This window comes from Electrophorus electricus, chromosome 6 (assembly GCF_041902795.1).
Source record: "Electrophorus electricus isolate QZ-2024a chromosome 6, ASM4190279v1, whole genome shotgun sequence".
NCBI classification, from domain to species: domain Eukaryota; kingdom Metazoa; phylum Chordata; class Actinopteri; order Gymnotiformes; family Gymnotidae; genus Electrophorus; species Electrophorus electricus.
The window spans coordinates 6,923,707-6,946,049 of NC_137502.1; the positions used below are offsets into that span (position 1 = coordinate 6,923,707).

At 37.6% G+C, this 22,343-nt stretch overlaps 3 protein-coding genes across 10 annotated transcripts in view; 1 reads left to right on the top strand and 2 right to left on the bottom strand.

Moving 5' to 3' along the window:
- The window catches only part of bicd1a (bicaudal D homolog 1a), a 35,995-nt gene extending 32,447 nt beyond the window's left edge, over positions 1-3,548 (bottom strand). The window contains exon 1 of one of the 4 annotated variants that reach the window (XM_026999598.3): positions 2,963-3,541. In XM_026999598.3, coding sequence (XP_026855399.2) covers positions 2,963-3,178 — 216 coding nt within the window. In that variant the 5' untranslated portion in view covers positions 3,179-3,541. Of the gene's footprint in view, positions 1-2,962 lie in introns of all 4 variants that reach the window. The other 3 variants (XM_026999599.3, XM_026999597.3, XM_081716012.1) reach the window with 3 other exon arrangements.
- A 2,541-nt stretch (positions 3,549-6,089) lies between these two features.
- Positions 6,090-19,070, top strand: slc23a4 (solute carrier family 23 member 4). 5 transcript variants are annotated; one of them, XM_081716032.1, is made up of 16 exons: positions 6,090-6,325; positions 7,922-8,062; positions 10,795-10,952; positions 13,053-13,212; positions 13,413-13,594; positions 13,820-13,940; positions 14,032-14,188; positions 14,357-14,610; positions 14,763-14,927; positions 15,036-15,144; positions 15,425-15,520; positions 15,731-16,774; positions 17,174-17,250; positions 17,473-17,513; positions 18,405-18,594; positions 18,902-19,070. In XM_081716032.1, exons 1-12 carry the CDS (start codon positions 6,278-6,280, stop codon positions 15,988-15,990), a joined length of 1,851 nt encoding a protein of 616 aa, XP_081572158.1. In that variant the 5' UTR covers positions 6,090-6,277; the 3' UTR covers positions 15,991-16,774; positions 17,174-17,250; positions 17,473-17,513; positions 18,405-18,594; positions 18,902-19,070. The 5 variants fall into 5 exon arrangements, with proteins under 5 accessions (XP_081572158.1, XP_081572157.1, XP_081572156.1 ...); XM_081716031.1 differs by having other exon boundaries at positions 18,994-19,070; XM_081716030.1 differs by having other exon boundaries at positions 18,405-19,070.
- Positions 16,768-18,406, bottom strand: LOC145658464 (protein FAM180A-like). The gene is made up of 3 exons (XM_081715325.1): positions 17,345-18,406; positions 17,232-17,245; positions 16,768-17,196 (listed from the first exon to the last, which is right to left on the bottom strand). Exons 1-3 carry the CDS (start codon positions 17,524-17,526, stop codon positions 17,042-17,044), a joined length of 351 nt encoding a protein of 116 aa, XP_081571451.1. The 5' UTR covers positions 17,527-18,406; the 3' UTR covers positions 16,768-17,041.
- Positions 19,071-22,343: the final 3,273 nt, after the last annotated feature.

The window sequence follows — 22,343 nt, forward strand, 5'->3', positions numbered from 1 at the left end:
TATACACAAATTGTCTTACCTGTGGTGACAAATATGTCGCTCAGCATCTAAGAGCATTGGGTTTACGGTTTTCTCAGGTGCTTAACCACATTGGTCAAAACAGTAACCACATTGTCTAATCAGCCAACACAGCCTGTGAAACACACATTTTGCAGAACTCCTCCACTCTCTAACACTCTCTTCCTCAGCCAAAACAATAAATACTTGATGCATATAACTTACTCACACAACACACAGCAGTTCAACAGAAAATATTGCCAATAAATTGCCAAAAAAATACTGTATCCTGTGAAGTTTTCATTAAATGTTGAAAATCTCAATTGAAAATCATTTTTTAGCTTTATACTATCCTTATGCCTATAAAACTGGCAAAAAGTTATGGCAATCTATATTTTTTGTTAGATTAGTTAAACGTTTATAGCAATAGGTCAGCAATAGGTCATTTTTACCACCAAAAAAAAAAAAAGCAAATAATATTTATGAAAATGAGTATTTATTATTTTTAATTTTGTTTTCTATAAAGTGTAGCTCACATAAGATGAAGAATCAAATTACTAGTCCAGAGTTCTCTCAAATGGAGACAGCCATGTTTAAAATAGATTTAATAATGAATCTCTAAAACTTCCAGATCAATAGGTGGCATTATAATGGCTGTTTTATAATATGAAGTAGAATCATTGGAAATAATGACTTCTTGGTCCTTTAAGTTACATGCTTCAAAATAGTTGAATAGACAAAGCCAAGATCTACTCCATATCTGAAATAGTTAGGTGTTACACACACACACACACACACACACACACACACACACACACACACACACACACACACACACACAAAAGTCAAACACCAACCAAGCATGTATGGTCTGTTTAACCCATGTTCTTAAGAGCAACGACTTAGTTATTACAGAGTTCAAATTAGAAACGTAAAGTTCTGTGATTATGCATGCTTGTTGGTTGGACGTATACCGACTCATTATTTTCTGGGTCTCTCTAACACTGAGGTGATGGCTTTCACCCCTAATGCCTTATTCAAAAAGATCCATATTCACTGTGACTAACAAATGCTATACACATTGAATAACTGCAACACAAGTGAACCTATTGAGTAAATCTTTCTGTAGATACAAAAGGACACTTAGTAAGTAAAAAAAACCCCAAACATTTTGAACACTTTACTTGCAAGTCTATGTGAAGAGTATATCAAATGGTATAGTGTGGTCTTCCACCTACTGTTTAATATTCATTGAAAGCATAAGTGTGTGTGAGAGGGGGAGAGGGGGATGTTTAACCTCTAACACTGTCCTTCATGAGATTATCAAGCACTGACAAAATCAACAACAGTGTCTCTTTGAAGAGGGAGGCGAGAGTCAGGCAGATGGTTAGTGGATGGTTCAGAGAGACTCATGTACGCACTATTGTTGAGCAGCATTAACATGTGCAGCTCTTTCCACCTACACTGATCAGAATTATATTAGTTCCATCAAGAAGCAGGTGACTGAATCATGTGACTATGAGAAAAAGACAAGCAGCAGACCAACCTACTATAGCTTTTAGTTAATGTGGTCACAGATGCTCTTACCACAGTGTGAACACTTAAACTCATGCCTTCAGGGAAGTTCTCCTAATCTGGGAGGAATCACTATATAATGATAGCAATTAGAGACACTGAGACCCACACCCTCAAAACCAAAGAAAGAAAATCCCTTCCATGTGAATCTGTATGTATATGTATACATGTTATATATATATATATATATATATATATATATATATATATATATATATATATATATATATATATATATATATATATAATAATTCAATTTTTCTATTCCAAACACACACAAAAAAAAGAAAAAAACATTTTAATGAGTGGTCCTTTATTACATAAGCATAATTATTTGGCTACTACTGTGGCAGCTGGCTAAAATGTATGACTACAAATGTGTCATACTTGTACTGTATAACTGAGTATGCCATACTCAGCCAGTCAGGGGGGTATCATCATAAACACAGTACTGGAAGACACAATCAAGATTAAAACAGCACAATACAGCCTCAACGTCGAGCCTCAACACAACAGCATAAGGGTGCAGTCTTACAGCTTCTCCAAGATGTTTCTATACTGACCAATGAGACCACTAGAGCTCTGAGAATGACACTAAGCCTAAAGCACTCAGAAAACCACATGAAGCATTTCTTATTCAAAACAGAGAATGTCTATTTCAGATATCTTCTAATATTTACAGATGTTTTAAGACAGCTGAGAGTAGGCTCAGGAACCCCAACATCAATATGGCTATTATAACCTGAGATATGACATGTGTATGAGGAGAGCATGAAGGGACAAAACATGTTACAGACTGAGAAGAATGGGAGAGGAGAACACAAACCTAAGGAGACACATCTGGGATTGCAGTTAACTACCATCTCGATCTCTGCCACAACTGCACAATGATCAAATGCTACTCTATTCTAAAGATGAATTGTACTCTTATGATGAAAATAACACTGGTTAAGCATGGAAAGTAGGGCGTTATAAGAGTAATGAAAAGACCCAACTGCACACAGGTCAGCACACAGAGCATCAGTACAACGCAGATTGATGCCTAACGTGACAGGTGATCCAATGTAACCCGAGCCTGTGAAAATCCAGTGTTTCATGCGAACTGTTCTTTACCTCTTTCAAGCTGATGTACTGAGGTTTTTCACCTGCAGTTTAGACTGTCTCAGTCTTTGTGTCTTTATCACTGTTCAATTTAGAACATTTTGGCGCTCTCTCTCTCTTTCTATGTTGGAGTAAACTCTATTCATCTCATGCCCAAAATAGCGTTTACCCATATAAGACCTGGTGCTTTACCGTACATTCGTAAAGGAACCGGTGCTTTATTTAAGTCAAAGTTGGCGAGTCAAAGAAAATATATACGTATCATTAAGATTATTCGGATTGTGTTTACCTCTTGCAGTTGCTCCAGCTCCTGTTTCAGCGTCTCCTGCTCGGACTCCAGCTCCGCGTACTGCTGCTTCAGGTTCTGATTCTCCTCCAGGACCACCAGACCGCATTCCGCCGCCCGAATCTTCTCCTTGTTTGCCTCAGCGAGCTCCCGGGTAAGCCTTTCCACCTCGGCTCGGTAATGATCCACTGTTTCCTGGTATCCTCCATCGGCTGCCATCGCCTCGAACTCCGGTGTCACCACCTCGATCACCTTTCTCGTCGTCCAAACGGGACGGACAGATTTGCGGAGGCTGCGCGAGGCAGGGTCCCTCTAGCCTTAGATCCCTCCCCTCTGGATGCGAGCAGTGCGCGAGTAGCAAAATTAGGTGGATACTGCAGAGCACAGGACGCGCCCAAGAGCCGTGATGGTTAAAAGAAAACGTGCGCGATTTTGACTAAATCTATCGTCGACATGCTTCTGATGAAAACGAATCATTGTACCCTATGTGTCAAATTAATAATTGGGCTATGCATGACTTTGCTAGCTCATACGCGGTCTGCGGCGCCATGTATTCTTCTTCTGTCGTTCAAAGTGGCCAGAAGTTTTTTCATTCTTGGCACGTGACGTCACCTCATCCCACCGCATGACTTTCCTACCGTCAGCGTGAGCGTACACAGATGGACAACTGCAATAGCATTTGTACTGGAAAGCACAGACGAATTGTGAACACATATGCATACTAAAGTGTCTCCAAGTATAAAATCGGAAAATTATTTAAGAATCATATTTATGGGACGATGAATAGAATCAAGCGACGAAATACACACATCTCCTGACTGAAGTGATTTAACGTCAAGATTTGGAAGATAAGGCACGCGACGAAGAAGACGAGGGCTGCCGATAAATTACCCCTATACTCAACGAGATTTCTTTTAGAGTTTGTTTCCATCTACTGGAGAGTCTCGGTGTAGCCGCCGGTGTAACAGTTTTATCTCAGCTACTGCAAAGTGAACACAGAGCATCTCTTAGAGCTGTATTTGTTCGCCTGACTACCATCATTACTTATACTACTAGGTATTCACCGATCCATTCATCTATACTATAATTGTATACAGAGTAAACACAACTGACGACTTATTGTGGCTCTCACCATTCTGGGTGCAAAAATGCCTTTGTGTGATTTCAGTTTCCAGCAAACTCTGTCTCACCCTGGCCTGTTCTATTTCATCTTAATAACAGTCATTATACCTGATCTATTGGAGTAATTGATGTATTCTGTAATTGTACGTGCTCTCTCTGTGGATCAGAATCTGATAAATGCAGTGAGGTCAAGTGCTGGTTCAGTAGTAAGGCTGGGCATGCCTAGTTAAAACCCCCCTCACACCACCCTTCACTATTTATACTCACTAACAAGTTGTTTCCTTCTAGATTGACAGCTTCAAACTAAATAAATGGCTTTGATTACCCACAATGCTATGCCCCTGGCACTCTCCTTAAATATGGGATGACAGGAATAGGTCACCCTCCAAGCCCACTCACCCCAACTCCCCATACCCTGCATATACCCCATTCCAACCCACCCCCACCACTGAGATTTTTTCTGTTAACTATCAATGCTTTACTCCATCAGAGATAATTTATATGTATGAGGAGTTGATTTGTATAGGGTATTGATGTGTATGTGGAAATGCATACAAGGAGAGCTGTATAGTTGTAGAAGTTGCGAGAGGGTGATTGAGGGATTAGACCCCTTGTGTGTCTTTGCTAGTCATTCTCTTAGCGTCCTATGGTATCTTAGTATTCTCTTGGTCTCTCACTACATCTCTCTTTTGGTAGCGCTTATTGTATTTCAGTTTTCTGTTTGCTTATGGTTCCCTTGGTTAATCTTAGCCTGGTTTGTATTTCTGTGTTCCTCATTCTTTAGGCTATGTCTATTTGGGTTTCGTCTGTGTTCAAGCAAAAGCTCCCATTGTTACTACTGTTAACTATTAGTCTCTTTCCTTCTTTGTTTTAATTCCGTTTAGTCATGTACATAAAACATTGTTAAGTGTTTTCTGGTTTGGTATCCTTGTTTAGATATTGTTGTCCTGCGAACCATTATTCTCTACTGTTTTGTGTTTTTCCAGTTGATATTAAACTCACTCCTTTTTATTCTATCCCTGTTGTCATTTAGTCATGGCTTCATGTCATATGTTGGACTCGGTGACTTTCTCTACTCCCTCATATGAGACAATTGTACTCCGCATGTGTGTTTGCTCTCAAGCTCACAAACGTTACAGCAGATAATTAGGTAACTAATGGTATATTAGCCAAAAGTAAGGCAACATTATACTCTAAACAATGGCATAGAGTGCAAAAGATTTTACAATTTAATACCACTGACACTGACATTATGGCAACATTTTCTTTAATATACATATTTAAACTCTAAATATTAGTATATTTCTTACTATAAATAGCTAAAACTCTAAAAGAAACTCCATAACCACACTCATGCATACCTCTAATTTTACAATAATAAAAAGGAAATTCAGGTCTGAAATAAATACTTACTGAGAGTTTTCATTGTACTTTCAGTTGAAGAGTGTGTGTGTGTGTGTGTGTGTGTGTGTGTGTGTGTGTGTGTGTGTGAGTGAGAGAGACAGAGAGAGAAAGAGATAAACATAGAAATGACATTACACCTGAGTTTATAATGATTACACTGGCACTTTAATACACTGACCAAAGAAAGCATTTTTACTAGGTTTGGTAAGAGGGTTTAAGCTGTGAAGAAATGACACTAAACATACGTGTAAGTAGATTCAGAATGATACCAATTACTTATGTACAGTTCAGGCCATTTCAGTAAAAGAAAAAAGTACACCAAAAACATATAGTGCTCATCTTTCATTGCTACAGAGGGAAAAATCACTACCCTACTTTTTATTTATTTATTTGTCAGTTATTTAAAGACTTAACTGATTGAATAAATAAATGATGAAAAAGACTACGGTAGGGAAGACTTAACTGATTCTGCCTGTGTGTGTGTGTGTGTGTGTGTGTGTATGTGTGTATGTGTGTGTGTGTGTATGTGTGTGTGTGACTTCTAGTCTTTGAGCACGAGGCTGTAGTCAGCTGCTTGTTAGCTGTGGTGGATTGAGTTCACATGACCATCTTATGGTATTACTTCCATTTCAAATCAGCTTCAGCGATAGCCACACCAACCTCAATCCTTTCTGCTCTCTCTTCTCCTTATCAATGTCTGTCACTTTCTTCTCTACTCTTACTGTAATTTGAGCTCTTAAACTTGTTTATTTGGGGGATTTCACAATTCACCTCTACTGTGAGGACACTCTCATGGCTCCAGAACAGAAGAGTAATGGGATGGGCAACTATGGTTTTGCTGTGAGTATATGGTTAAAACTATGGTTTTGCTGTGAGTAAATGGTTAAAACTATGGTTTTGCTGGGAGTATATGGTTAGAACTATGGGTTTGCTGTGAGTATATGGTTAAAATTATGGTTTTGCTGTGAGTATATGGTTAAAACTATGGTTTTGCTGTGAGTATATGGTTAGAACTATGGGTTTGCTGTGAGTATATGGTTAAAATTATGGTTTTGCTGTGAGTATATGGTTAGAAGTATGGGTTTGCTGTGAGTATATGGTTAAAACTATGGTTTTGCTGTGAGTATATGGTTAGAAGTATGGGTTTGCTGTGAGTATATGGTTAAAACTATGGTTTTGCTGTGAGTATATGGTTAGAAGTATGGGTTTGCTGTGAGTATATGGTTAAAACTATGGTTTTGCTGTGAGTATATGGTTAGAAGTATGGGTTTGCTGTGAGTATATGGTTAAAACTATGGTTTTGCTGTGAGTATATGGTTAAAACTATGGTTTTGCTGTGAGTATATGGTTAAAACTATGGTTTTGCTGTGAGTATATGGTTAAAACTATGGGTTTGCTGTGAGTATATGGTTAAAACTATGGCTTTACAAAACATTTGCATTTGGATCCATGTTCTGTCTAATAAAACGTCTTATAACAGGTATTATAAAAGGCATAACCACATGAAAAACCTAAGCAATTAATCCTTTTTATATACTATTATATAGTAATTGAGGTTATCCTGTTTTTAAATACATTTTCTTTTCATCAAATGCATATAATTAATAATACAAGTATTACTGGCGATAGGATCTTATTCAAGTTACAGATAACTATTATATGTTGCATTTACAGCCTCTCTGGGGATGGAAATAACCCTTGCCCCATGTATAACATTTGCCTTCTTTTAGTTAAAAGGCAAATCATATGTCCAGTCCATGGCTTTCTAGATATAAGGGTGTAGCAATCTTAAATGCCTGATGCTTAATAAACAGCGCTGAAACCTAGTCTGTAGAATCATTGCTATCGGAAGAACGTTGTTTTCGCTGTTGTTGTCCTGCCCCTGCTGGCGGTGAGAGCAGTGAGTGTGTACCTGCTGGATTCTAATGCAGCCAGGAGAAACCGCAACATGTAGGTGGCTCAGCGAGATACACATTTCAGTTCTGGTTACATCAAATTAAAACACTGACCAGACTGAATACCAAATAAAAAAAAGAGCTCTGCTGATAATTCTGTTTTACTTGGCGCCGATAGCTTCCTGAAGTTTCTTCATTATGAAGTAAAGTTATTTTAACCAGAACCCCATTTGAACTCATATCCAGCACAAAGTGCATAGCTTGTAAATTAATCAAGTGACCACGTAAACTATTAACAGATTTTGATAACTGTGTCCAACTTAACTCTCTGAAATCTATTCTTGACCTCCTTAAACTCTGATCAGACTAATTCTGGGCAATTCTGGTTTTGTTTCCGTATGGATATAAATTGGGACAGAACCACTTATCAGTAAAGCTGTTTCTCTTGTGCGCTCTCTCACTCTCTCTCTCTCTCTCTCTCTCTCTCTCTCTCTCTCTCTCTCTCTCTCTCTCTCTCTCTCTCATGAGCTTTGTTTTTTAGGTTGATGGGGTGGTAAATAATTTCTGTGGGTTGCCAGATGAGCAGATTGCAGACTTATCAGATGAGGACAGCAGGAATAAACTGTCTTACTGTGTAACAGATATACCTCCCTGGTATCTATGTATCATTCTGGGAATTCAGGTAAGGACACAGACTGTCCTATAACAACAGCAATCAACTACCTCTATGTCCAGTGAATCTGCAGGTAATTAAGGAAATTAGATTAGACAAAGCAAATATTTTATAACTAAGTGCAGAGAAATCCTTCGGACTTCAGTATTCTAAATAACCTTTGTATTCAAAGTAAAGGAGAGTGTTGTTTGGCTGCACCACCACCCTTTATGGTGACATTGGCTTTATATTTGATTTTTTCCTTTTCATTAGTGATGTCACACAGTCCATTGTTTGTATACGGATATAAAGGTGATGAGGTGCCACATACACCCAAACCTCCCTCCCTCTGTCCCCCCACATTATCTTCCCACCTGTCCATCTCAACATCACACCCATCTTGTGAAACAAACAGAAAATCGTCTGACTCATTTCTTATACTCAATGGCTATTTCATGCCTAACAACTCCATTACACATAGAATAACTAAATCAGACATCGATAGTATCATGATATCAGATCATGTCCCAATCAACGCTACCTTTCTAGCAGATCATCAAACCCTCCCTCCCACTAGATGGTGCGTCAGTGCTACTTTACTCAGTGATAATTCTTGATTACTTTAACCAGGGATGTACACCTTTTGTTGAAACTGATGAACACCTGGACATTACAGCATGCACACTTTGGGAAACAGCAAAAGTGGCGATGAGAGGGGAAAATGATTTAATATTGTAAAAAATGCAGGATGTGGTGATGAGACTGGACCCTCTGGACCTACTGGCCTACTGGACACCTACTGACTCAATTTTCAAAGAACATTTTAAAACCAAACACAAACTTAAAGATATATCACATAAGAATACTAAACAGGCCATGCTTGTACAACAGCAATTTGAATTTAGAAACATTTTAAGCAAATCAGTTGAAACAGGAAACAGAGAACTTAATAAGAAAAATAATGTTAGACACATCCAGTAAGATCATTCAGGACCCTTTAGGTATTAATGTTGTTTTTAGAACTTTATACTCCAATCTCTAAAGTTCAGATAAGAAAGCCTCACTAGAAGAAACTGAAGTATTCCTGAGTAGTGTCTCCATATCTAAACTATCTACAACTGTATCTGAATCAATAGATAGACCGGTTTCCCTTGAAGAAATGACCAAAGCCCTTCTTCTAATGCCTAATTATAAATAGCCAGGACCTGATGGATACCAAGCAGAATTTTATAAACAATTTTGGCCTCTTATTCACCTCTCTTTTTAAAAGAGAAAATCTTCATAATAAGTTATAGTTATCTAAAAACCAAACAAAAAATCTACAGATTGCTCCAGCTACTCTCCCATTTCACTAATCAACTGCGATATAAAAATCATAAGTAAAGCTTTATCAATCAGATTGGAGTCAGTAATATCCAGTCTCATAAGCACAGATCAAACTATTTTCATGAAAGGGATTTCATCAAATATCGTCGTAGGATATTGAACCTAAGTCACATATAGTGAAACCTCACCAAATAAACCACCATGTATAATTGCATGTCTTGATGCTAAAAAAGAATTTGATAAGGTAGAGTGGTCTTCACCTCTCTTCAGTTTATATGCAGATGATGTTTTATTATATATTACTAATCCTTTGCTGTGCCTCCCATCACTTCATGATATGATAAACAAAAATAGCAAACTGTCTGGCTGTTCAATTAATTTAGAGTTTCTACCTCTGAGTAAATTCAACTAGGATGATGAGATCCAAAACAATGCGGATGTCTAGAAGTGAAAAATACATAAGCTCTATCTCAGACAATGATAAGTACAATAAACAGTAAGTACTAGAGTTTGTTGTCAACAAAGGAGCAGTCAACATCAGTGCAATGAACAATACCCTAGTATTGTTAATAAGTACTGGTTCCACAAATAGATGGGTCTTCAGTCTCCGTTTGAAGACCGCAAGGGACTCTGCTGTCTGGACAGCAAGCAAAAGTTCATACCACCATTTAGGAGCCAAGACAGAGAATAGTCTCAATGCTTGTCTTCCATGAGACTTGAAGCATGGTAAATCAAACCGAGCCATACTTGAGGTTTGAAGTACTTGAGGTACGTATCAGGCTTTGACCATTTGACCATCATGTATGAAGGGGCTGGCCCATTTTTGGCTTTGTATGCAAGCATCAAGGTTTTAAATCTGATGCATGCAGCTACTGGAAGCCAATGAATGGAGCATAGCAGTGGAGTGACATGTGAACTTCGGAAGACTGAAAACCAGTCATGCTGCTGCATTCTGTACAAGTTGTAGAGGTTTGATGGCTCTTAGAGGAAGACCAGCAAGTAGTGAGTTGCAGTAGTCTAGCTTACAGTCTAGCACCTGGGTAGCTTCCTGTGAGAGAAAGTGCTGAATCCTTTGTATGTTACAAAGGAGAAATCTGCAAAACCTGGTTAGATTGGAAACATTAGTTGAGAGCGACAACTGGTTGTCCAAAGTTATGCCCAGGCTACGGGCAGCTTGTATTAACAAAACTTTTAGCATCCTCAAAACTTTAATGAGATGGTCAAATAGGTAATACATTATTCACTTTCTCTCACTCTCTAAATGTCCCTTTCACAATTTTAGTCCAGTTCAAGGTGCTTTATATGACAAATTATTACATTTTTCAAAGCGTGTTTCAAAATTTGAGGACACTGAAGACTAATCTAAATAATAATATAACAATATAATCTCTCTGTCTCTCTCCTTCTGTCAATCTGTCCACCTGTCTGTTTTTCAGCACTGTTTGACTGCATTTGGTGGGATCATTGCCATCCCATTGATCCTGTCTCAGGGACTGTGTCTGCAGCATGACGGGCTCACTCAGAGTCACCTGATCAGCACCATCTTCTTTGTTTCAGGGATATGTACCTTACTGCAAGTAACCTTGGGTATCAGGTAACACTTTATATAAGAGCAAATACAAAAGATCATCATCAAAATCAACATGAAAATTTGGTTTGGTATAGATGTTTAATTAATGTGGGTATGCCAAATTAACTTTGAAATTACACTGTAGGTAGCTTGGCTTTATGACTGGTTGCCACAGCAGACAGCTACACACCATTTGCTTAACTAAAAGTTAAGTGTAGTAGTAGGTCCTTCCTGCTATTTCATGTTTGTATTACTTGCAGAGTATATCCGCAGCACCTGAATTAAACGAAACTTTTATTGCACAATCTTTACAAACACTTGAATATTGTATATGTATGTATATACAGTATGCCATGGGTGAAGAACGTTCCGGCAAAAAGAAAGAGAGGGAAGCATACGCGAGTCTCCAACTGAAGCGTATAATGAAAGTAATGAAAATTAAACCAAACATAAATATGCACTAACAAGAATAAAAGAAGCCAATGACTGCTGGGGTCATGGAAATAAAAGCAGGCTTAAATAAGAAACAACATAACAACATCATAACTCCCATGTGGTGTGGCTACTAATAGACAACAGAGACCACCTGAGGGAGGCATGGACTAATGGAACATTAACAAGTGACAATTAACATAAGATCAACATAATCACAAGTCTAAGTGCATGACTGTGTCATGAACACTAGGACACAGGTAGTTGTGATAGACAGGTGTTGCCTATTAGCACTCAGGAGAGGGTGACCTAGGCCTGAGTGTGGCAAGACTAGTGGGCTGGGTTGAATCCGTTACAGACTGCCGTTATTGGCAGGGGGACGGCACTGTCCGTATAACTATTTCTATATTATTTGTCTCTTATATTCCTATATTATATTTTAATTTGGCACAAAGAGAAATTCCTTGTACATTACTTTAAGAATGAGGATTCTAATTCCATTTGGTAATACTTTATAGTAGCCTTATTTTGGATTTCACATGCAATATGGTGCACAGAACATGAATTTAAGAACATAGTATCATTACTGGACTATAGTATTTGTCCAATATTTGTTGTCAGAATGATGGCAGGAGGAAAGAAACTTTTGCAACAACAATGCTGGTAGCTTTGTGTGTGTTGTAAATGTCCACGATGGAAGGGAGAGGAACCCTGATGATCTTTTCGGCTGTCCTAACTGCAAAGTCTAGAAAAGGGCAGTTTGCTGGTTCCTTTGTTTCAGCTCAGTCATGTGTTGATTTAAGTCTCCTTGGCATTACATGGGTCCATGGGTTAGTTATCATGTAAGGCAGCCAATCCTCAGTGAAAACGGTACAAATCTGTGCAATAGTTGGATTAGTTTTAACAGTGGTACAGTCAAATAAAGCTATGTTTTGTTATACTGTCCAGGTTTACTCTTGCAGAAATAGAACTATATAATAGGATTGGATTTTGAATTGTACTATTTCTGGATTTCAGCACATTTTAAATCCATATTGCAGAGGCCCATGGAATGTTTGCAGTCTCTCCAGAGCAGGCTGGAGGTCAACAGGGAATAATACTGTAACATTTAAAATGTTCATGTAATGGTTGGACTTTAATTACTTACCATAATGTAGCCAGTGCCATTGGCATCTATAGACATGAACAATATAATCTAATACAATCTAATGTGCTATTACATAATTCTCAGTGGAATGGAAACATAAATAAGGCACTTCTTATGTTGCATTAAATGTTCTATTAACCTTTTAACTGTATTTATCCTTTAGGGATCCCAATTATATAGCAAAGAATTTAAAATTTACTAAAATGTTTTTAAAATAATCATTTTAAAGCGATCTTTACATCTCATTTGTGGCAGTCTAAGGATAAGGATCTCCTCAATTTTGTTTAGTGGACTTGTAGTTTTATTTTAAAAAATGTTATTGATGAAGATTGATAACACCGGCTGATGTGATAAATCTCAGTTTTGAGAATCTGCAAGTTCATAATAATTAAATATAGCAGCAATCTGGTAGAATCTTTTCAGGTCTTTCATGAGCTGGTATCACACACCATGTGTTACATAATAAGACGCATGAGCTGGAGTTGCAGAAAAATGCCAGATTGTATTATGTTCTTGTGTTTGGATCTCTCCTCTCACAATGATAGGCTTCCTATCCTTCAAGGTGGGACATTTACTCTTCTGGCTCCTTCAATGGCTTTGCTGTCCATGCCTGAATGGGCATGTCCTGCCTGGACCCAGAATGCCACCCTCATCAACACATCCTCTCCTGAGTTCATCCATGTTTGGCAGACTCGCATGCAGGTGGTGAGTACCACAGTCTGACTAATCAACTCCACTGATGGATTCAACCTGATGTGTTGGAAAATTTATAAATGTTAAAATGGGTAACAACAAACAAAAAAAAAACCAATACAAACAACAAACAAACAAACAATCCCCCCTCCCCCCCAAAAAGAGGAAGTGAATGACTAACATCTTGACTTCTTGGTGATATTCCTTCCCAGCTCCAGGGTTCCATCATGGTGGGGTCTTTGTTCCAGATGCTGGTGGGCTTCTCTGGTCTCATTGGCCTGTTCATGTTTTTCATTGGACCCCTGACCATTGCTCCCACCATCTCCCTCACTGGCTTGTCACTGTTCGACTCCGCTGGCAGGAATGCAGGGAACCACTGGGGCATCTCTGCCATGTGTGTGCCAGGCAGGACAGGGTGGCATGTGTGCAACACCTAAATACCCATACTTTATTGCACTCCAGTAGTAATCTCACTTTTACTAGCTAAACAGCGAATACTAGTTCATTAGTGTAACATAATTACAGTAATTGAAGCTGTCATGCAACAACTTCAAATAATGTAAGAGGTAAAATACTTCAATGTAACAGTTCGATTCAACAGCTCTCTTTCTTTCTGCAGGACGACATTCTTGATTGTGCTGTTCTCTCAGTATCTCCGCCACATTGCCATTCCTGTCCCCACGTACAGCAAAGCCAAGAAATTTCACACCTCCAGGATGTACATCTTTCAGATTCTTCCTGTGAGTTCATAAACTTAAAGCAGTGATGACTCAGAAAAGCAGGTTTTTGAAATAAGTGAAGGTGGTTCATGTCCTTGGACTGACTCTTCAGGTGCTCCTGGGAATCACAGTTTCATGGCTCATCTGCTACCTTCTGACCATCTATAATGTCCTACCATCTGACCCTGAGCAGTATGGTTATCTGGCCCGCACTGACACTAAGGGAGATGTGACAGGGAGTGCACCCTGGTTTAGGTTTCCGTATCCAGGTATTGAACCAGGAATGAGTTAAACCTTAATCTAATAATGCATCTTAATATCCATTAAATTAGTAAATCTTAAAATGGCATTACATCATGCTTTATCTTTGATACAAGAGATGATTCATTTAATAAACTGAATTAGAATTTTTTTAAAAAACTTTTGTCAATTCTCAGGTCAGTGGGGCTTACCATCTGTGAGTCTGGCAGGGGTGTTGGGAATCCTAGGGGGGGTCATATCCTCAATAATTGAGTCCATAGGTGACTACCATGCCTGTGCCAGGTTATCTGGTGCCCCACCCCCACCAAAACATGCCATCAACAGGGGGATTGGCATGGAAGGCCTGGGTTGTCTGCTGGCAGGTGCTTGGGGCACAGGCAATGGAACAACCTCCTACAGCGAGAATGTAGGTGCACTGGGCATCACTAAGGTGGGCATGGAAGTGACTTCCTCAGACCATTTATCCAATCATAGAAAGTATCAGTATTAAAGGATGTTCTCCTTTGAAACTCATTTGATTGTGAATATGTGTAGAAAGGGAGAGAGGAAGATTATTGTTAAGTGAGACTTTTATCTTTGCAGGTTGGCAGTCGCTGGGTGATTGTTGCAAGTGGCTTCATTATGATCATAATTGGAATGTTTGGGAAAATTGGAGCCATTTTTACCACTATCCCTACACCTGTCATTGGAGGGATGTTTTTAGTCATGTTTGGTGTCATAACTGCAGCTGGAGTCTCAAATCTACAGGTAACCAAAATTCTGATTGACTTCAGATAATATGAACAAAACATAAGTTACTCATTAGGAGGAATGAATTAGGTCCTTTTTCTCTAACTTCACATTAATCTTTTAAAGTACGCAGATATGAACTCCTCTCGTAACATTTTCATCTTTGGATTCTCAATGTTCATGGGGCTTGTCATTCCAAATTGGGTAATAAAAAATCCTTCTGTCATAGCAACAGGTAGGTAACAATTTACTAATTTCTTACAGATATTTTGCTACCAATGGAACTACCAATGAATTTTTGTACCTGGAAAAGTTTAAAATCTCCCAAAGCATAACCCAGAAAGTAGAAACCTTTAGGTTACAGGTTGAGGACAGGATAAAGAGCTTGAACCCGCAACCTTTTGTTTATGAATCTGGGGCAAAAAGGTTTGTTATATTAGATGTTTGTCCCCAGAAACCCATGAAGACCACATTTCCTCTTTTGTATATGATATGGTACTGATGTTGATGTTTAGGTGTGGTGGAGTTGGATCAGGTGTTTCAAGTTTTATTGACAACCAGCATGTTTGTGGGAGGGTTCATCGGATTCATTCTTGATAACACCATCCCTGGTGAGCTCTCCTTTAACAGGCCAGCCCTTTATTAACTAGTCTAAAATTCCTTTATGAGCACCAATTGTTAGCTCATAGAACAATTTGCCTGTGAGCTAATTAAATCTAGGTCTCAGGAATACAAATGCTAAAAGAAAAGAATGCAGATCCAGTGCAATGTGCTATTTTTGCAGTGGTTATAATATTAACCATTCTGTGGTTCTACCACAGGGACAAAATGTGAGCGTGGTATTATTGCATGGACCAAAGCTTATGAAGACACAAGTGAGAGCTGCCTAGAGAATGATGAGGTCTATGGCCTTCCCTGGGGCCTCAGCTCCTGTCTCTCCTCCTACGTCTGGGTGCGATGGTTACCTTTCTGCCCCTCACATAAAGCCAAAGAAGAGAATACATCACCTAGCAGCTCAGGCTTCCAGGGAAAGAAGCCTTGTAACGATGACACACATAGTATAGTGGCAGTAGCACTATAAAATAAATAATCAGTAATCTGTGATAAGAATATTTTTGGGTCAGCGGTCTTTTATTGAAATCTGTCTGCTTATATCTACTTATATGTTTTGTGATGTACCTGCCCAGATGTAAAAGGGTGAAGTGTGGGTGCAGTTAGCACTATTAAATGATCAGCTGACTTAGGCTTACACTTACACTTAATTTTCAGACTTATTACTATTGTACAAATCCGATTTTCCTGGTGTTACTTTTCTTTAAATAAAGGTGGATAAACATGTTTTAAATATAAATATCAATGTTTTATCCAAATAGGTTACATTTTCAGTTTGGCTAGAAAATGTTTTTGTATTTATAATGCTTTAAAAAGTGACATTTATATTGTGATTGTTATATTGTAAAATACTGTAGGTCCTATGAATAGTTTATTTCAGTGTTTTTATTTTTTTGTTTTGTATAGACATTGATTTTACATTGCATGTTTTGAATGTTTTTTTTCCTTAAGCATTTTTCCTGTAGGAATTGTACTGAAATTATAAAATCAATAATGCCTTTTTATATTATGTACACACAGTATAAATACACTTTTCCTTGTTTTTCGTCCAACTCTTTACCAGTGACAGTCTCAGTCATTCCAGTCTCCTAGTAATGACAGTGATGTGTAACAATTCCCACAACATTGCTGTACCTGATACACTCCAGCAAAGCTTATATCATCGTCACTGCTGGACAGCAGAGGTCAGGTCAGAGGTCCTAAACAATAATGAATGAGGTAGAGCATGGCTGACAAATTACGCCTAGCAACAGGTGGGCTATTTCTACACCTATAAAATGCACCTAAAGCATACGTATTTGTTAGAGATCAGCGATACTAGATCCTATGTAGGTGTATATGTATAAACCATAAATCATCTTTGAATAACATACCATGCTTATAAACCACCAGGGGCCACATTGTGTTTGTGCTAGTATGAACAGAAATTAATCCTAGTTCCTCTATGGGGTAATGAGGTCTGTCTTTATGACTGTGTAGAGGTTAATGAATCATTCTGCAGTGCTGTCCTGAGTCATTCTCTAAGCCCTGTATACCAATGTCAGTACTGTGTGTTCAAAGTCTTTCTTCCTCAGGACACCCACAGCCTTGATGAGCAGTGTGTTGTACAGCACATTTTCACAGATGACCTCTAGTTTCTGTGTTTGATACAGGGATGCCAGCTCTTGTTCATTAACTCAGAACTGACCATGTTCATCTGCAAACTGCAACCTGTTGTGTAGAATCTAAGGTATGTAGGAGATTTTTATTATCAGGTTAAAATTATCAGTTGAAATTATTCCATTTTGTGGTATGTTTTACAAAATAAATGTAGCACAAACTACGTTTGTGCAATATGTTTTTTAACAATTAATAAAAAATGTAAAAATGATTCCTTAACTTGAACAACAAATTTAATATATTTAATTGAGTTTTGAAATACAGGTTTCAACAATGATGTTGTCCTCTTTAGACTAAATGCTGATGCATCACTGTGCATCAAAATTAGATCAGGTAATCCTCTCATACCTCCATTTTGCTATGTAATCAGTCATAATTAAAACATCCTATCTTACTGAAATAGATTATAACCAGACCGATTTAAGTCTGTAAATGAAACAGGCATGTAATCATGTTTCAGAATCTACAAAAATCTCTGGTTTTGAGCTTTCAACCCATACTCTGAGCTGATCCATTTAGGGCAATAATATTCTTGCATTTACATCCCTGCCATTGTGCAGGCATCAATTTTTCCATGACCAAATACTGATTCTAGTGCTAATGACCAGGTAGATATGTTATAAACATAATATTGTAATATGTTATTGCTAAATATGAAAGCTATTACTAATGCTAAATCATCAACAAAGGTAATTTACGATACTGCTAATTTTAAGATAATGATAAACAGCTAAACAGCTGGATCAGAAGTGTGGGTGCAGTTAGCACTATTAAATGATCAGCTGACTTAGGCTTACACTTACACTTAATTTTCAGACTTATTACTATTGTACAAATCCGATTTTCCTGGTGTTACTTTTCTTTAAATAAAGGTGGATAAACATGTTTTAAATATAAATATCAATGTTTTATCCAAATAGGTTACATTTTCAGTTTGGCTAGAAAATATGTTTTTGTATTTATAATGCTTTAAAAAGTGACATTTATATTGTGATTGTTATATTGTAAAATACTGTAGGTCCTATGAATAGTTTATTTCAGTGTTTTTATTTTTTTGTTTTGTATAGACATTGATTTTACATTGCATGTTTTGAATGTTTTTTTTCCTTAAGCATTTTTCCTGTAGGAATTGTACTGAAATTATAAAATCAATAATGCCTTTTTATATTATGTACACACAGTATAAATACACTTTTCCTTGTTTTTCGTCCAACTCTTTACCAGTGACAGTCTCAGTCATTCCAGTCTCCTAGTAATGACAGTGATGTGTAACAATTCCCACAACATTGCTGTACCTGATACACTCCAGCAAAGCTTATATCATCGTCACTGCTGGACAGCAGAGGTCAGGTCAGAGGTCCTAAACAATAATGAATGAGGTAGAGCATGGCTGACAAATTACGCCTAGCAACAGGTGGGCTATTTCTACACCTATAAAATGCACCTAAAGCATACGTATTTGTTAGAGATCAGCGATACTAGATCCTATGTAGGTGTATATGTATAAACCATAAATCATCTTTGAATAACATACCATGCTTATAAACCACCAGGGGCCACATTGTGTTTGTGCTAGTATGAACAGAAATTAATCCTAGTTCCTCTATGGGGTAATGAGGTCTGTCTTTATGACTGTGTAGAGGTTAATGAATCATTCTGCAGTGCTGTCCTGAGTCATTCTCTAAGCCCTGTATACCAATGTCAGTACTGTGTGTTCAAAGTCTTTCTTCCTCAGGACACCCACAGCCTTGATGAGCAGTGTGTTGTGCAGCACATTTTCACAGATGACCTCTAGTTTCTGTGTTTGATACAGGGATGCCAGCTCTTGTTCATTAACTCAGAACTGACCATGTTCATCTGCAAACTGCAACCTGTTGTGTAGAATCTAAGGTATGTAGGAGATTTTTATTATCAGGTTAAAATTATCAGTTGAAATTATTCCATTTTGTGGTATGTTTTACAAAATAAATGTAGCACAAACTACGTTTGTGCAATATGTTTTTTAACAATTAATAAAAAATGTAAAAATGATTCCTTAACTTGAACAACAAATTTAATATATTTAATTGAGTTTTGAAATACAGGTTTCAACAATGATGTTGTCCTCTTTAGACTAAATGCTGATGCATCACTGTGCATCAAAATTAGATCAGGTAATCCTCTCATACCTCCATTTTGCTATGTAATCAGTCATAATTAAAACATCCTATCTTACTGAAATAGATTATAACCAGACCGATTTAAGTCTGTAAATGAAACAGGCATGTAATCATGTTTCAGAATCTACAAAAATCTCTGGTTTTGAGCTTTCAACCCATACTCTGAGCTGATCCATTTAGGGCAATAATATTCTTGCATTTACATCCCTGCCATTGTGCAGGCATCAATTTTTCCATGACCAAATACTGATTCTAGTGCTAATGACCAGGTAGATATGTTATAAACATAATATTGTAATATGTTATTGCTAAATATGAAAGCTATTACTAATGCTAAATCATCAACAAAGGTAATTTACGATACTGCTAATTTTAAGATAATGATAAACAGCTAAACAGCTAAACTAATGCCAAATGCTAATGCAAAAACTAATGACATCACAGGGAGAGGTGGTGAGATGGGTGTGCACTGCCAGGGTGTAGCGTTGAGAGAGAGAGAGAATTAGAGAGAGAGAGAGAGAGAGAGAGAGAGAGAGAGAGAGAGAGAGAGAGAGAGAGAGAGAGAGAGAGAGAGAGAGAGAGAGAGAGAGAGAGCAAGCGAGCTGCTATAGGCAGGCTTGTGATGATAGCATCAGAGACAAATATTTTAATATTCAGTTATTCTTTTAGTATAATTTTCCCCAATTGTTTCTATGGCATTAATTATGTTATTTAAATTATGGTGTCTTTTATTCTCCCTTTTAATCCACTACAATAAATCTTTTCACACATTTCTTGTGATCCTAATCCGTTGTGAATGCTTGATTTTGGAGTTAATATATGAAGTACGCAGCAGGGAGTGCAGTGAACATTTATTAATATTCATAAAACCGTCCTTACACACACACACACACACACACACACACACACACACACACACACACACACACACACACACACACACACACACAAACAAGGATTGTTTGATTGAACCAACGTTCCTCGCCAGTAATGCCATAGCCTAAGACACATCTTAATGGCATTAAGGAATTTAACATGTTTATAAAACGGTTTAATCAAACAAAAAGCTTAATTTGCTTTACGCCACTGTCATTAATTCAAGATGTTTGGTGCTTTGATAATCCATTTAGCTGTGATGGGATAATTAGCCTAAATTTACCAAAGCATTTTTAATATTAGTGCAGGGTTCCAGTTCAGAATATTATATAATTCCATTAATTAGATAACAAATTACTTAATTTAATTTAAAACAATTACTGATAGTAATCAACATAGCTGTTCTAAGCTATTAAAAAAAAACTTGATTGATTTTATATTCTAAAATGGGACTATATATCGAGAGCTACAGAATCTAATCTGGCCTGTTTATGGTAGAGACTGTTCTGACTGGCTGTACCAGGTCCTAACAGCTAGTTTGTGTATGAGTCCATCCTTAAGAAAGATTAGCGGGCTTAGATCATTGCTGTGTACTGGTGAATAGAGGGCTTAGATCATTGCTGTGTACTGGTAAATAGAAGGCTTAGATCATTGCTGTGTACTGGTGAATACAAGGCTTAGATCATTGCTGTGTACTGGTGAATATAAGGCTTAGATCATTGCAGTGTACTGTGACTAGATTTTTTTTCCCACTGGATTTGACTTTTCTTCTTTATTATTCTTTAGAAAGAAAGAAAGAGAACAAAACATCCAGTCTTTTCTATGTGAAGACAATCCTTTGCCAGGTGATTTCGGAACTTCTAGGAACCCAGACTAGGACTTATAGGAATGCAGAGCAGACTTCAATTACTTACTTGTTCTTATTACATATTTTGTGCTTTATTGTTTATTTTGTTCCTAATGTGATGTCTGGTGTTGACCAGAGGAGGATGACCCCATTTGAGTCTTGGTTCCTCTCAAGGTTTCTTCCTCACCACTATTATCTTGGTTTTGCTCACTGGGGACTTTGACCCAGACATCTGTAAAGCTGCTTTATGACAAATGCTGTTGTAGAAAGTGCTATATAAATAAATTTGACTTTGACTTAACAAGCAACAGGTGGCGGCAGCATGCTCAGATAAGTGCTTACTGACACCTGGGACAGCAGAGACGTACACCTAAATTTACCTAAGGCTTAGTGGAGTGTGACACTCGACACCCGTAGTTGCCTTCATGTCATACAGAATTTTCTACAAAGGAAGAATTACACCACTTACACCACTAGAATATATCGAATTGTGTATATTTACAAATGCATTAAAAGTTTAATATAAAGAGACAAGTCATTAAATCTGTTTACATGTCATCTATATGGCAAGCACATTCGAGTTCGCCACGCTATGCTCGCATGGGCTACATTGCGCATTCTACAAGCTTAGCAAAAATGGTTTTCCAATTTTCCAAAATTCAATAAAGTACGGCCTGACTAACATGCACACAAACAACCAACCCTAACACTTTTTGTGCAAAGGGACGGTCAATTATCCATCATTTGGTCTAAATAGGCTAGTTCAGAGAACTTAAAAAAACCCCATTATTTTCAGTCTTATAACGTTTACAGGTTTATAAGACCTACAGCATATAACTTAACGGTAAAATAGACTTTCCTTCAATGACTGATCAGGCTTCACTGAGTTAAATAAATCAGCATAAAAAACTGCCAGGTCTGACAGGTAAGCTTGTGTTAACACTAGCTAGTTAGCAAAGTATTGACCAACTTGTATATTAATGAAATTGGCGTTTTTTTTTGTTTTGTTTTTGTTTTTATTTGATTTTAAGCATTCGCTTACTGGAATATTTGCTGGAATAAAAATTATTTATGTTGAGCGACTTTAACTCTCTGTTAATTTAATGGGTGTTAGCAATTAGCTAAGTTATGCAGCAATAAATAGTAAACATACTGTGGCGTTAAAAATACCATTTAAAAAATGAAGTTGTTCTTGCCTGGCAAGGCTGCGTGCGTTTGGACGCCGTCTCCGTGTCCGGTTTCTGCTTATCCCAAGGAACTGCTACTATTACAAGCACTTCA